General features: G+C 35.8%; 1 protein-coding gene across 1 annotated transcript; it reads right to left on the reverse strand.

Annotated features, from left to right (window-relative positions):
* Nucleotides 1–11,606: 11,606 nt before the first annotated feature.
* LOC116859364 (olfactory receptor 4C11-like) lies at nucleotides 11,607–12,539 on the reverse strand. Its single transcript, XM_032844596.1, has one exon. The coding sequence runs from the start codon at nucleotides 12,537–12,539 to the stop codon at nucleotides 11,607–11,609; it is 933 nt and encodes a 310-aa protein (XP_032700487.1).
* Between the last annotated feature and the right edge of the window lie 233 nt (nucleotides 12,540–12,772).

Here is a 12,772-nt window from a genome sequence, read left to right on the forward strand (position 1 = left end):
AGGAGGGTTCCCCTTTCTCTGCATCCTCGCCAGCATCGGTCATTTCCTGACTTGTTAATTTTAGCCATTCTGACTGGTGTGAGGTGGTATCTCATTGTGGTTTTGATCTGTATTTCCCGGATGCCGAGTGATATGGAGCACTTTTTCATGTGTCTGTTGGCCATCTGGATGTCTTCTTTGCAGAAATGTCTGTTCATGTCTTCTGCCCATTTCTTGATTGGATTATTTGTTCTTTGGGTATTGAGTTTGCTAAGTTCTTTATAGATTCTGGACGCTAGCCCTTTATCTGATATGTCGTTTGCAAATATCTTCTCCCATTCTGTCAGTTGTCTTTTGGTTTTGTGAACTGTTTCCTTTGCTGTGCAAAAGCTTTTGGTCTTGATAAAATCCCAATAGTTCATTTTTGCCCTTGCTTCCCTTGCCTTGGGCGATGTTCCTAGGAAGATGTTGCTGCGGCTGAGGTCGAAGAGGTTTTTGCCTGTGTTCTCCTCAAGGGTTTTGATGGATTCCTTTCTCACATTGAGGTCCTTCATCCATTTTGAGTCTATTTTCGTGTGTGGTGTAAGGAAATGATCCAATTTCATTTTTCTGCATGTGGCTGTCCAATTTTCCCAACACCATTTATTGAAGAGGCTGTCTTTTTTCCATTGGACGTTCTTTCCTGCTTTGTCGAAGATTAGTTGACCATAGAGTTGAGGGTCTATTTCTGGGCTCTCTAATCTGTTCCATTGATCTATGTGTCTGCTTTTGTGCCAGTACCATGCTGTCTTGATGATGACAGCTTTGTAATAGAGCTTGAAGTCCGCAATTGTGAATGCCACCAACTTTGGCTTTCTTTTTCAATATTCCTTTGGCTATTCGAGGTCTTTTCTAGTTCCATATAAATTTTAGGATTATTTGTTCCATTTCTTTGAAAAAAATGGATGGTACTTTGATAGGAATTGCATTACATGTGTAGATTGCTTTAGGTAGCAAAGACATTTTCACAATATTTATTCTTCCAATCCAGGAGCATGGAACATTTTTCCATTTCTTTGTGTCTTCCTCAATTTCTTTCATGAGTACTTTATAGTTTTCTGTGTATAGATTCTTAGTCTCTTTGGTTAGGTTTATTCCTAGGTATCTTATAGTTTTGGGTGCAATTGTAAATGGGATGGACTCCTTAATTTCTCTTTCTTCTGACTTGTTGTTGGTGTAGAGAAATGCGACTGATTTCTGTGCATTGATTTTATATCCTGACACTTTACTGAATTCCTGTACTATTTCTAGCAGTTTTGGAGTGGAGTCTTTTGGGTTTTCCACATATAGTATCATATCATCTGAGAAGAGTGATAGTTTGACTTCTTCTTTGCCGATTTGGATGCCTTTAATTTCCTTTTGTTGTCTGATTGCTGAGGCTAGGACTTCTAGTACTATGTTGAATAGCAGTGGTGATAACGGACATCCCTGCCATGTTCCGGACCTTAGCAGAAAAGCTTTCAGTTTTTCTCCATTGAGAATGATATTTGCGGTGGGTTTTTCACAGATGGCTTTGATAATATTGAGGTATGTGCCCTCTATCCCTACACTTTGAAGAGTTTTGATCAGGAAGGGATGCTATACTTTGTCAAATGCTTTTTCAGCATCTATGGAGAGTATCTTGTGGTTCTTTTCTTTCTTTTATTATTGTTTTGTATCACATTGATTGATTTGTGGATGTTGAACCAACCTTGCAGCTCTGGAATAAATCCCACTTGGTAGTAGTGAATAATCCTTTTAATGTACTGTTGAATCCTATTGGCTAGTACTTTTGCGAGAATTTTCGTATCTGTGTTCATCAAGGATATTGGTCTGTAATTCTCTTTTTTGATGGGACCCTTGTCTGGTTTGTGGATCAAGGTGATGTTGGCCTCATAAAGTGAGTTTGGAAGTTTTCCTTCCATTTCTATTTTTTGGAACAGTTTCAGGAGAATAGGAATTATTTCTTCTTTAATTGTAGAATTCCCCTGGGAAGCCATCTAGCCCTGGCCTCTTGTTTATTTTGAGATTTTTGATGACTGTTTCAAACTACTTACTGGTCATGGGTCTGTTCAGGTTTTCTATTTCTTCCTGTTCAGTTTTGGTAGTTTATATGTCTCTAGGAATGCATGCATTTCTTCCAGATTGTCAAATTTGCTGGCATATAGTTGCTCATAATATGTTCTTATAATTGTTTGCATTTCTTTGGCGTTGGTTGTGATCTCTCCCCTTTCATTCATAATTTTATTTATTTAGGCCCTTTCTTTTTTCTTTTTGATAAGTCTGCCCAGGGGCTTATCAATCTCATTAATTCTTTCAAAGAACCAGCTCCTAGTTGCATTGATTTGTTTTATTGTTTTTTGGTTTCTATTTCACTGGTTTCTGCTTTGATCTTTATGATTTTTCTTCTCCTGCTGGGTTTAGGCTTTTTTTTTTTGTTGTTTTTTCTCCAGCTCCTTTAGGTGTAGGGTTAGGTTGTGTATTTAAGACCTTTCTTGTTTCTTGAGAAAGGCTTGTATTGCTGTATATTTTCATCTCAGGACTGCCTTTGTTGTGTCCCACAGATTTGAACAATTATGTTTTCAGTATCGTTTGTTTCCATTATTTTTTCAATTCTTCTCTAATTTCCTTGTTGACCCATTCATTCTTTAGAAGGATGCTGTTTAGTCTCCATGTATTTGGGTTCTTTCCAAATTTCCTCTTGTGTTTGGTTCTTGCTTCAGAGCATTGTGGTCTGAAAATATGCAGAAAATGATCCCAATCTTTTGAAACTTCTTGAGACCTGATTTATGACCCAGAATGTGATCTATTCTGGAGAATGTTCCATGGGCACTAGAGAAGACTGTGTATTCTGTTGCTTTGAGATGGAATGTTCTGAACATATCTGTGATGTCCGTCTGGTCCAGCATATCCTTTAAGGCCTTTATTTCCTTATTTATCTTTTGCTTGGATGATTTGTCCATTTCAGTGAGGAGAGTGTTAAATAATACTATTATTGTATTGCTTGGATGATCTGTCCATTTCAGTGAGGCGAGTGTTAAATATTATTATTGTATTATTGTTGATGTGTTTCTTTGATTTTATTATTAATTGGTTTATATAGTTAGCTGCTCCCATGTTAGGGCCATAGATATTTAAAATTGTTAGATCTTCTTGCTGGACAGACCCTTTGAGTATGATATAGTGTCCTTCCTTATCTCTTATTATAGTCTTTCCCTTAAAATCTAATTGATCTGATATAAGGATTGCCACACCAGCTTTCTTCTGATGTCCATTAGCAAAGGTAAATTGTTTTCCACTCTCTCACTTTAAATCTGGAGGTGTCTTTGGGTCTAAAATGAGTTTCTTGTAGACAGCATATTTATGGGTTTCGTTTTTTTATGCATTCTGATACCCTGTGTCTTTTGATTGGGACGTTTAGCCCATTTACTCTTAGGGTAACTATTGAGAGATATGAATTTGATACCAATGTATTGACTAAGGTGACTATTACTGTATATTGTCTCTGTTCCTTTCTGATCTACTACTTTTAGGCTCTCTCTTTGCTTAGAGGACCCCTTTCAATATTTCCTGTAGAGTTGATTTGGTGTTTACAAATTCTTTCAGTTTTTGTTTGTCCTGGAAGCTTTTTACCTTTCCTTCTATTTTCAATGATAGCCTAGCTGGATATAGTATTCTTGGCTGCATGTTTTTCTCGTTTAGTGCTCTGAATATATGATGCCAGTTCTTTCTGGCCTGCCAGGTATCTGTGGATAAGTCTGCTGCCAGTCTAATATTTTTACCATTGTGTGTTATAGACTTCTTGTCCTGGGCTGCTTTCAGAATTTTCTCTTTGTCACTAAGACTTGTACATTTTACTGTTAGATGACAGGGTATGGACCTATTCTTATTGATTTTGAGGGGCTTCTTTGTGCCTCCTGGATGTCGATGCTTGTTTCCTTTGCCATATTAAGGAAATTCTCTACAATAATTCTCTCCAATATACCTTCTGCTCCCCTCTCTCTTTCTTCTTCTTCTGGAATCCCAGTTATTCTAATGTTGTTTCATCTTATGGTATCAATTATCTCTCAAATTTTCCCCACGTGGTCCAGTAGTTGGTTGTCTCTCTTTTGCTCTGCTTCTTTATTCTCTGTCATTTGTTCTTATATATCACTAATTCTTTCTTCTGCCTCATTTATCCTAGCAGTGAGAGCCTCCATTTTTTATTGCACCTCATTAATAGCTTTTTTTAAAAATTTCAACTTGCTTAGATTTTTGTTCTTTTATTTCTCCAGAAAGGGTTTTTATTTCTCCAAACAGGATTTCTCCAATATCTTCCATGCCTTTTTTGAGCCCAGCTAGCAACTTGAGAATTGTCATTCTGAATTCTAGATCTGACATATTGCCAATGTTCTATTGATTAAGTCCTAGCCTTCAATACTGCCTCTTTTTCTTTTTTTTTTTTTTTTTACTTTTTTTGTGGTGAGTTTTTCCACCTTGTCATTTTATCCAGATAAGAATATATGAAGGAGCAAATAAAATACTAAAAGACCCCATGAAAATGTGCTTTAACCAAATCAGAAGAGACCCCAAATTGTGGGGAGAAGAAAGGGTAAAAGGAAGTTCAGAAAAAAATAAAATAAAACAAAATGAAAATTAAAGAAAAATATAAAAAAGAAAATATAAATATTAGACTGGTGAATAGAATACAGTTGTCCACTTAATTTTGGGAGCATTTTGGTGTGTTAGAAGAATGTACCTCCCAAAATTTTAAAGAATGGAAAAAAAAAATATATATATTCATATATACACACAAAATAAGGGTAAACATGATGAAGGGATGGGATATGAGCATAAAAATGATTTTTTTTTTTAATTTCTAAAGAAGGAGTTGATAAGTTGGTTGGGAGAATAAAGAAAAAGAAATTGGAGAGAATTTGCTCAGGATGGAGACTAGGACCAAGCCTTGTGCTAGATTTAGGGTATATTTTGATGTATTAGAAGAAGTTGTATGCCAGATTTTTGTAGAAGAAAAAAAAACTCTGTGTATATAAAAAATAAACTTAGATACAATGATGGATAAAATATGTCTATAATAATGAAGGTTCAAAAAGATTTTTTTAAATGAAATGTATTGTTAAGATCAACTAGTTAAAAATCATTAAAAGAGGAAAGAGTAAAAGTTTAAAAATTAGCATAAGAAAAAAATAAAGTTAAAAATAATTAATTAGGGGTGCCTGGGTGGCTCAGCGGGTTAAAGCCTCTGCCTTTGGCTCAGGTCATGATCCCAAGGTCCTGGGATTGAGCCCAACATCAGGCTCTCTGCTTGGCAGGGAGCCTGCTTCCCCCGCTCTCTCTCTGCCTGTCTCTCTGCCTACTTGTGATCTCTGTCTGTCAAATAAATAAATAAAATCTTTAAAAAAAATAATTAACTCTGCAAGACTAAAGAATCATGGGAAGAAAGCCATGATTTCCATGCTTTGCTTTCTCCTCCTCTGGAATTCCACTGTTCTCCTTAGTAAGTGAACTTGGTCTTACTGGATTTCTTGCAACTGATCTTCTGGGGGAGGGGCCTGCTGTAGTGGTTCTCAAGTGCCTTTGCCTAAGGCAGAATTGCACTGCCCTTGCCTGGGGCCTGGCTAAGTAATCTGCTCAGGTTCGCTTTCGGGAGCTTTTGTTCCCTGAACGCTTTCTGTAAAGCTCTGGAGTACAGGAATGAAAATGAAAATGGTGGCCTCCCAGTCTCTGGCCTGGAGGAGCTGAGAGTTCGGGCCCCACTCCGCAGTGCACCCTGGGAGAAAAGTGCTCAATCACTCCTGTCTCCCTGGCCTCTGGCCACACTCCCAGCTCACCCAGCCTGTGATCAAGTTCTCTGTCTCTGGCATACAGACTCTCCTAGAATCTCCAAACCCATTAGATCCCTGTGCTCTTCCAGGGGGTCATCCCCAGATCTTGTGAGGTCTCTGCTCACAGAGCAGTGGCCTGACAGTGCCACAGATCACAGTTTAAGGTAACCCCGAGTTGATAGCTCACTCATCGGCTCCGTCTCTGTAGCTGGCTTCCCCACTCTAATACCTGGGAGCTCTGTGACACTCAGACACCCCGATCCTTCTGTAACCCCATGGGACCTGAGACCATGCTGACCCCGAATGGGCTTCACCCTGGCTTAGCCTCTGGAGCAATGTCCCTCAGTGGAGCAGACTTTTGATTTTGTTCTCCGTTGCTCCACCACTTGCTGGGAGCCTGCCCCTTCTGCTGTGGTCTATCTTCCGTCGCTTTGGATTCACTTCTCTGCAGGTCCTACCTTTTAGAAATTGTTCAGTTTTCTGTTTCTAGAATTGCTGCTCTTCTTTTCTTTGGTCTCCTGTTGGAATTGTAAGTGCTTGGAATGGTTTCATAAACTATCTTGCTGATCTGCTACCTGATGTCATCTTAGCCTGCTCCTTCTCCACCATTTTGACTCCTCTGATAGAGTAATTTCAATAGAATACTTACTTATTTTCTGTTCATGGGAAATAGATTTTTAATAATTTTTGCTGTATGGACTTTTATTCTGTACAAATGACTGTTAGATTAAACATTTATCTGATTTTAACAACTTTATTGATTTGCTACCCACAGTAGCCAAGATGTGGGTGATCAGATGTGTACATTGATTGTTGATTTTAACAACTTTATTGATATATACTCCTCATACAATACAATTCCCTTATTTAAAATACATAATGTAATATTTTTTGGTATAGAAGGCTGTGAATCATCATTATCTGATTTTGCAACATCTTTGACAGTCTAAAAACAAATTTCCCTGCGTGTTAACTCAATGAATCATGGAACCCTACATCAAAATCTAATGATACACTATATGGTGACTAACATAATAAAAATATAAAAAAGTAAAATAAATTAAATATAATTAAAAAAAGAAACTTTATACCTGATTTAGTCACTTATTCACCAGCAGTCCCAGTCAAGTGTAACCTACTTTCTGGGTTTTTTTGTTTTTGTTTTTGTTTTTTTTTCTTTTCCTTTTCCTTTTTCTTTCTTTTTCTCTTTATCTCTCTCTCTCACTCACTCTGTTTTTGTTTTGTTTTGTTTTTAAGAGAATTAGAGATTGAATTCCAGAACATCAGCAGCAGGGAGCAGGAAAATGTGAGTCTCTTAAGCATATTCTATGTTGAATGCAGAGCCCAATGTAAGGCTCAATCCAGGACATTGAGATCATGATCTGAGTTGAAATCAACGGTCCAAGACTGAACAGTCTGAGCCACCAACGGGCCCCCAAATCTACTTCCTTTCACTATAGATTAGCTTCTCTAATATTTCGTAAAAAATAATTATACAATATGTTTTCTTTCTTAACCCTTTTAGGAGCTGTCACACTGTTTTCCAAGGTGGTTGCACCATTTAACATTATCACCAACAACTTATGAGAACCCCAGTTTCTCTACTACCTCACTAAAACTAGATACTGTTTTTTGTTTTATTTTTGTCTTGATGCTTTTTTTATTCTAGACATCCTAGTGGGTGGAAAGTTTATCTCATTATGGGTGAGGTTTGTGTTTCCTGTTGTCTAAAAGTATTAAACATCTTTTCATGCTCTTTAGCTATTTGTATATTTTTGTGGAGATATGGTTTTTGTCATATATTACCAGTTTATAAGATTTTTAAAAAATAATTAATTGGTATTATTAAGTTCTTTATACAACTTAATATATCTGAAAACAAGTTCCTTTTCGGATACATGATTTGTGAGTATTTTCTCCCAATATATGGGTTGGCTTAATACATCATTGATGATATATTTTTCAGTACATAAGTTTTTCATTTTGGTGAAATCTAAGGCACTGCTCTGCCTTTTTGCACTAGACTTGATATGGAATTTTTTTTTACATATATTGGAAAGCTTTTGTTTAATTTTTGTTTGTGTTTTTTAGTAATAATTTTTTTTTCTCTGAGACAAATAATACATATAATGAATTGCAGACCTTTTGAGTATATGGTTTGACATTTTAATAAATGTATATACTCCCATAGCCAATAACAAATTCAAGATCTAGAATACTTTCATTAACTCTGAAAATTCTGTCATGCTCCTTTCCAGTTAAGTCCCTCAGATGCAACTATTGTCCTTATTTATGTCACTCTGTCTTAGTATTGGCTATTCTATAGCTTTATGCAAATTCAACTACACATCTATCACTCATAGAGTATGGTCTCTTTCTTAAAGGATTTATCATGCTGACGTGTATATCATTATTCCTTTACATTTCTTAGCTGAATATTATTCTGTCTATTCTGTCAACTTCTTTCTTTCTAGTGCAGTGTATTTGCCTTTAATGTGATTATTCAATTTGGTGGAATAAGTTCATATAATTCTAGTTTATTTTTCTTTCCCCTTTATAACTTGTTTTATTTCTTTTCTATATTTTTCTGAGCTAACGGAATAGATGGAGTTTGCCTAATACTAAATTTTTGTCTTCTTCTTAGTGTCTTTTTAATAGTTGACTGTTTTTAGAGCAGTTTCAGGTTCATAGGAAAACTGAGCAGAAGCAATGGAGATCTCCTTCATCTCTTCTGATTACCAAATAGGCAGAGGGACTGAATAGACCTTTTCCCAAAGATACACAAATGGCCAACAAGTACAACAAAAGGTGCTCAACAACACTTATTCTCAGGAAAATGCACATCAAAATCATAATGACATATCACTTCACATCTGTTATACTGACTATTATCGAGAACACAAGAGATATGAAATGTTAATGAGGATGTAGAGTAAAGGGATCCTGTGTATATTATTGAATGTTGTGTAAATTTATACAGTCATTATGGAAAAGAATATAAAGTTTCCTCCAAGAAGTAAAAGGAGAACGACCATCCTTCAATCCCTCCATTGGGTAGATATCCAAAGAATCAGAAGTCATGAATGTGAAGGGTGATCTGTGTTCCCAGTTTCATTGCAACATTATTCACAGTAGCCAAGATGAGGGTACAACCCTGACTGACTGATAAGTATATGGTTTGACATTTTAATAAATGTATATACTCCCATAGCCAATAACAAATTGTTATTTATATATTTAGCCCTGTCTGATGAATCAATATAGGAAATGTGAGACATATATTATTCAGACTTTAAATAGAGGAAAATTCTGTCGTTTGCCATAACCTAGATGGAGCTGAATGACTTGCTGTTACGTGAAACAATGGGACACAGAAAGAGAAATACTACATGAACTCACTTAAATGTGGAAATGATATAGTTGAATTCACAGAGGCAGAGAGTATAACAGTGGTTATCAGGGGACAAGGATTGGGGGAAATGGAGAGATATTGGCCCAAGAGTGCAAGGACTCAGCTACATAGAACAAATAAGTTCCAGACATCTAATATATAGCATGGTCATTATTTCTAACAACATCATAATGCATACTTGAAATTGCAGAAAGGATTGATGTTAAATGAAATCTTTTTACACACACACACACACACACACACACACACTGGTAACTATATAAAAAAGTCAGATGTGCTAATTAGGTTGTGGTGATCTTTACACATTGTATATATATGAAAAAACCAGTTGTAAAATTGAAATTTGTATATAATTTTTGTATGTTAACATGTCAACTTTAGGACACTAGTGCAGTCAGTAAGCTTGGTAATATTCCCAAATGCAAAAAGTACGGAGAACACTGAAAACATATTTTAATGTATTTATTTTAAAACAATCTTTGACAGGAGGAAACTATGGGTATTGAAAAGGTTTTCCAAGTAAATAATGGGGAACGGCATTAAAACTGAAATGGAATCTTAAAGCAGTTACTAAGGATCTGGTACACTTGAATACACTGATATAAATGAATTTTATTTATTTATTATGTATGTATATATGTATGATACATGTATTTAAGTTTTTGTTTAAATGTCAGTTTCCTAATATACACTGTAACAGGTATTACAAGTGTACAATTCAGTGAGTGTACGATTATATTCCCATCACATCTCTAACCTGTCCTCTACCCACCTACCCTCATAACCATCAGTTTGTTCTCTATATTTAAGAATCTGTTTGTTGATTTGACACCCTCATTCTGTTTTCTCCTATACTCATTTGTTTTGTTTCTTAATTTTCAGATGAGTGAAATCATATGGTATTTATCTTTCTCTGACTGACTGCTTTCACTTTGCATACTACTTTCTAGCTCCATCCTTTTCACAGGAAATGACAAGATCTCACTTCCCATTCTTGTTGATAATTAAGTCACATCCCATTATATCTATCTATCTATCATCTATTTATATATAGATATATATAAAAACTCACCATATACCTAAATATAGCATATATTTTCCAATTAATCATTTGATGGACACTGTAGCTATTTCCACAATTTGGTTATTGGAGATGATGCTGCTGTAACTTTTGGCATTCATGTAACCCTTTGAGTTAGTTTTTTGTATTCTCTGAAATGAATGAATTTTAGAAATTCATGATACAACCCCTGGTATGCATCTATTCAAGGCATGGCTGTGAATCTGCTCTGCTCACTATGAGCATCAAATTCTATTAGCAATTCTAACTTGACAATACACACTACCCCTTCATTAATAAAGCACCAACAGAGAAAGAAAATGGCTTCTTGCTGCAAAAGTAAGTTCTCTCACACTCCATTAACTAGATACAAGGATACTGAGTATTTCTGAATGCCTCCCACACGTTCTTTTATTCCATTGATGCAACCCAATTTTAGATAGAATTATATACATTATTTTCCTTCAAGGTCATTTCTACCTTTCTGTACTTCAGTCTTGGAAAATATGTTGTATCTATGGTCTATTGTAAATTCTTATTTAGTCTGGAACAGCATAAACAGTTTTACTTCTTTCCCTCTTAGAGTTGTAGAAGTCTCTTGCTGTAGCCCCTATTTAACATTCATAGAAATTATCTGAATATCATAATTCCTTTGTAATACTACATTTAGAAAATCCTATTCATAATGCCTCTGTTATACTAATAGTATAACATTAGTATGTTATACTAATATACTAAATACTTTAAACATTAAAGTAATTATGTAAGAAAAAATTACATATATATATATTGCCTTTTGGCCTTTGGTTCATTAGGATGAAACTTTTTTCAAGATGAACTAATGATATAATGAAAAGAACTTCTTGACTCACAGTTAGTTCCTTTGCTCTGAATGTGATCAAAGGAAAGAAGGATTCCTTAATTGATATGTGCTTTATGAAAATTAAAAGCCATAGAAAACAAGTCCGTTCGTTCTTTCTTTCTTTTTTCTTTCTTTCTTTCTTTCTTTCTTTCTTTCTTTCTTTCTTCCTTTTTCTTTCCAGCTGTTTATTGTTTGAACAGTTGTGATTGCTTAAATATATTTCTCTCTACCAAACCAGAGTGTAGACTAAGATGTGAGAAGTATTTCATAATCCATAGTGTCAGAGTTGAGCTCTCAGGTAAAGTAAGAACCAGGCTGCCATTATGAGGAAGTGTGAGGACAGAAGTACAGAGAAAAGTAAGGAAATCAGCTGCCTTTTTTAGAGTGCATCCAGCAAGTCAAGATATACACTATTATATTTGATATGTGTAATCAACCAAAGTCCTCAATTCATCTTTTGCTTTCTGAGGCAATTTTGATATGCCAGAGCTTTCTCATGGCATTTTTAATTTCTGCATTCCTCAGTGTGTAGATGATTGGGTTGAGAAAAGGGGTCCCAATAGTGTAAAATACAGCCACCATCTTGTCCATGGGGAAAGTGGTTGGGGGGCGTGTATATATGAATATACATGGACCAAAGGTTAAGATTACTACTGTGATGTGAGAAGTGCAAGTTGAGAGAGCTTTTTTCCTCCCTTCTGCACTGTGATTTCTCAAGGAATGTAAGATGACAATGTATGAGATCATCAGAATCACAAAACTACTGGAGCAAATGGCTCCACTGTTAGACACCAACAGTAGGTTGATCCTATAGGTGTCCATGCAAGCAAGTTTCAGCAAGGGTTGCAAATCACAGCAGTAATGATCAATCAGATTGGGTCCACAGAAAGGCAGTCTCAAGGCCAGGATAATCTGGGCTATAGAATGGATAAAAGACCCTATCCATGCAAGAATAATAAGGATGGTGCAGACCTGTCGTCTCATGATGGTTGGGTAATGTAAGGGCTTGCAGATGGCCACATAACGATCAGCAGCCATGAGGATGAGCACAAAGATATCCATACAGCCAAATAAATGTAGGGCAAAGACTTGAGTCATGCACTTATTGTACGTTATGACTTTTTTTGCGGAGAGTGAATCCACAAGTAGTCTGGGGGCTATGGATGTTGAGAAACAGGAATCAGCAAGGGACAAGTAAAATAGGAAAAAGTACATAGGGTTCCCAAGTGTAGGGCTATACTTGATGGTGACAATAATCAGGAAATTCCCTACCACGGTTCCCACATAAAAAATGAAGAAGATTACAAATACCATTTTCTGTCTCATGGGATTTTGGGTCAATCCTAACAGTATGAACTCAGTTACGCTGCTATTTTGTTGCATGATTTCAGGCAAAGCAGAGAAATGGAAGGTTAGAAATAATCTACAGATAAAAAAATATTACGAAATGACTACTCCATTTGGAGATCAAACCATATGATCATGGATGTGTCAAATTCCAGTATTGAATCCCTTACCTTCTGTGTTGTTTTCTTCTGAATAAGGTGGGAATCATACTATTTACTCACAATCTATTCACCTGAGTGCTTACAGAAAGAATGAAATATGTCAATAAT

This window comes from Lontra canadensis, unplaced genomic scaffold (assembly GCF_010015895.1).
Source record: "Lontra canadensis isolate GAN:19392208 unplaced genomic scaffold, GSC_riverotter_1.0 scaffold154, whole genome shotgun sequence".
Taxonomy (NCBI): domain Eukaryota; kingdom Metazoa; phylum Chordata; class Mammalia; order Carnivora; family Mustelidae; genus Lontra; species Lontra canadensis.

Excerpts from the sequence above, each read along its gene's own strand:
- LOC116859364 (XM_032844596.1), bottom strand. The coding sequence starts at position 12,539 with ATGCAACAAAATAGCAGCGTAACTGAGTTCATACTGTTAGGATTGACC.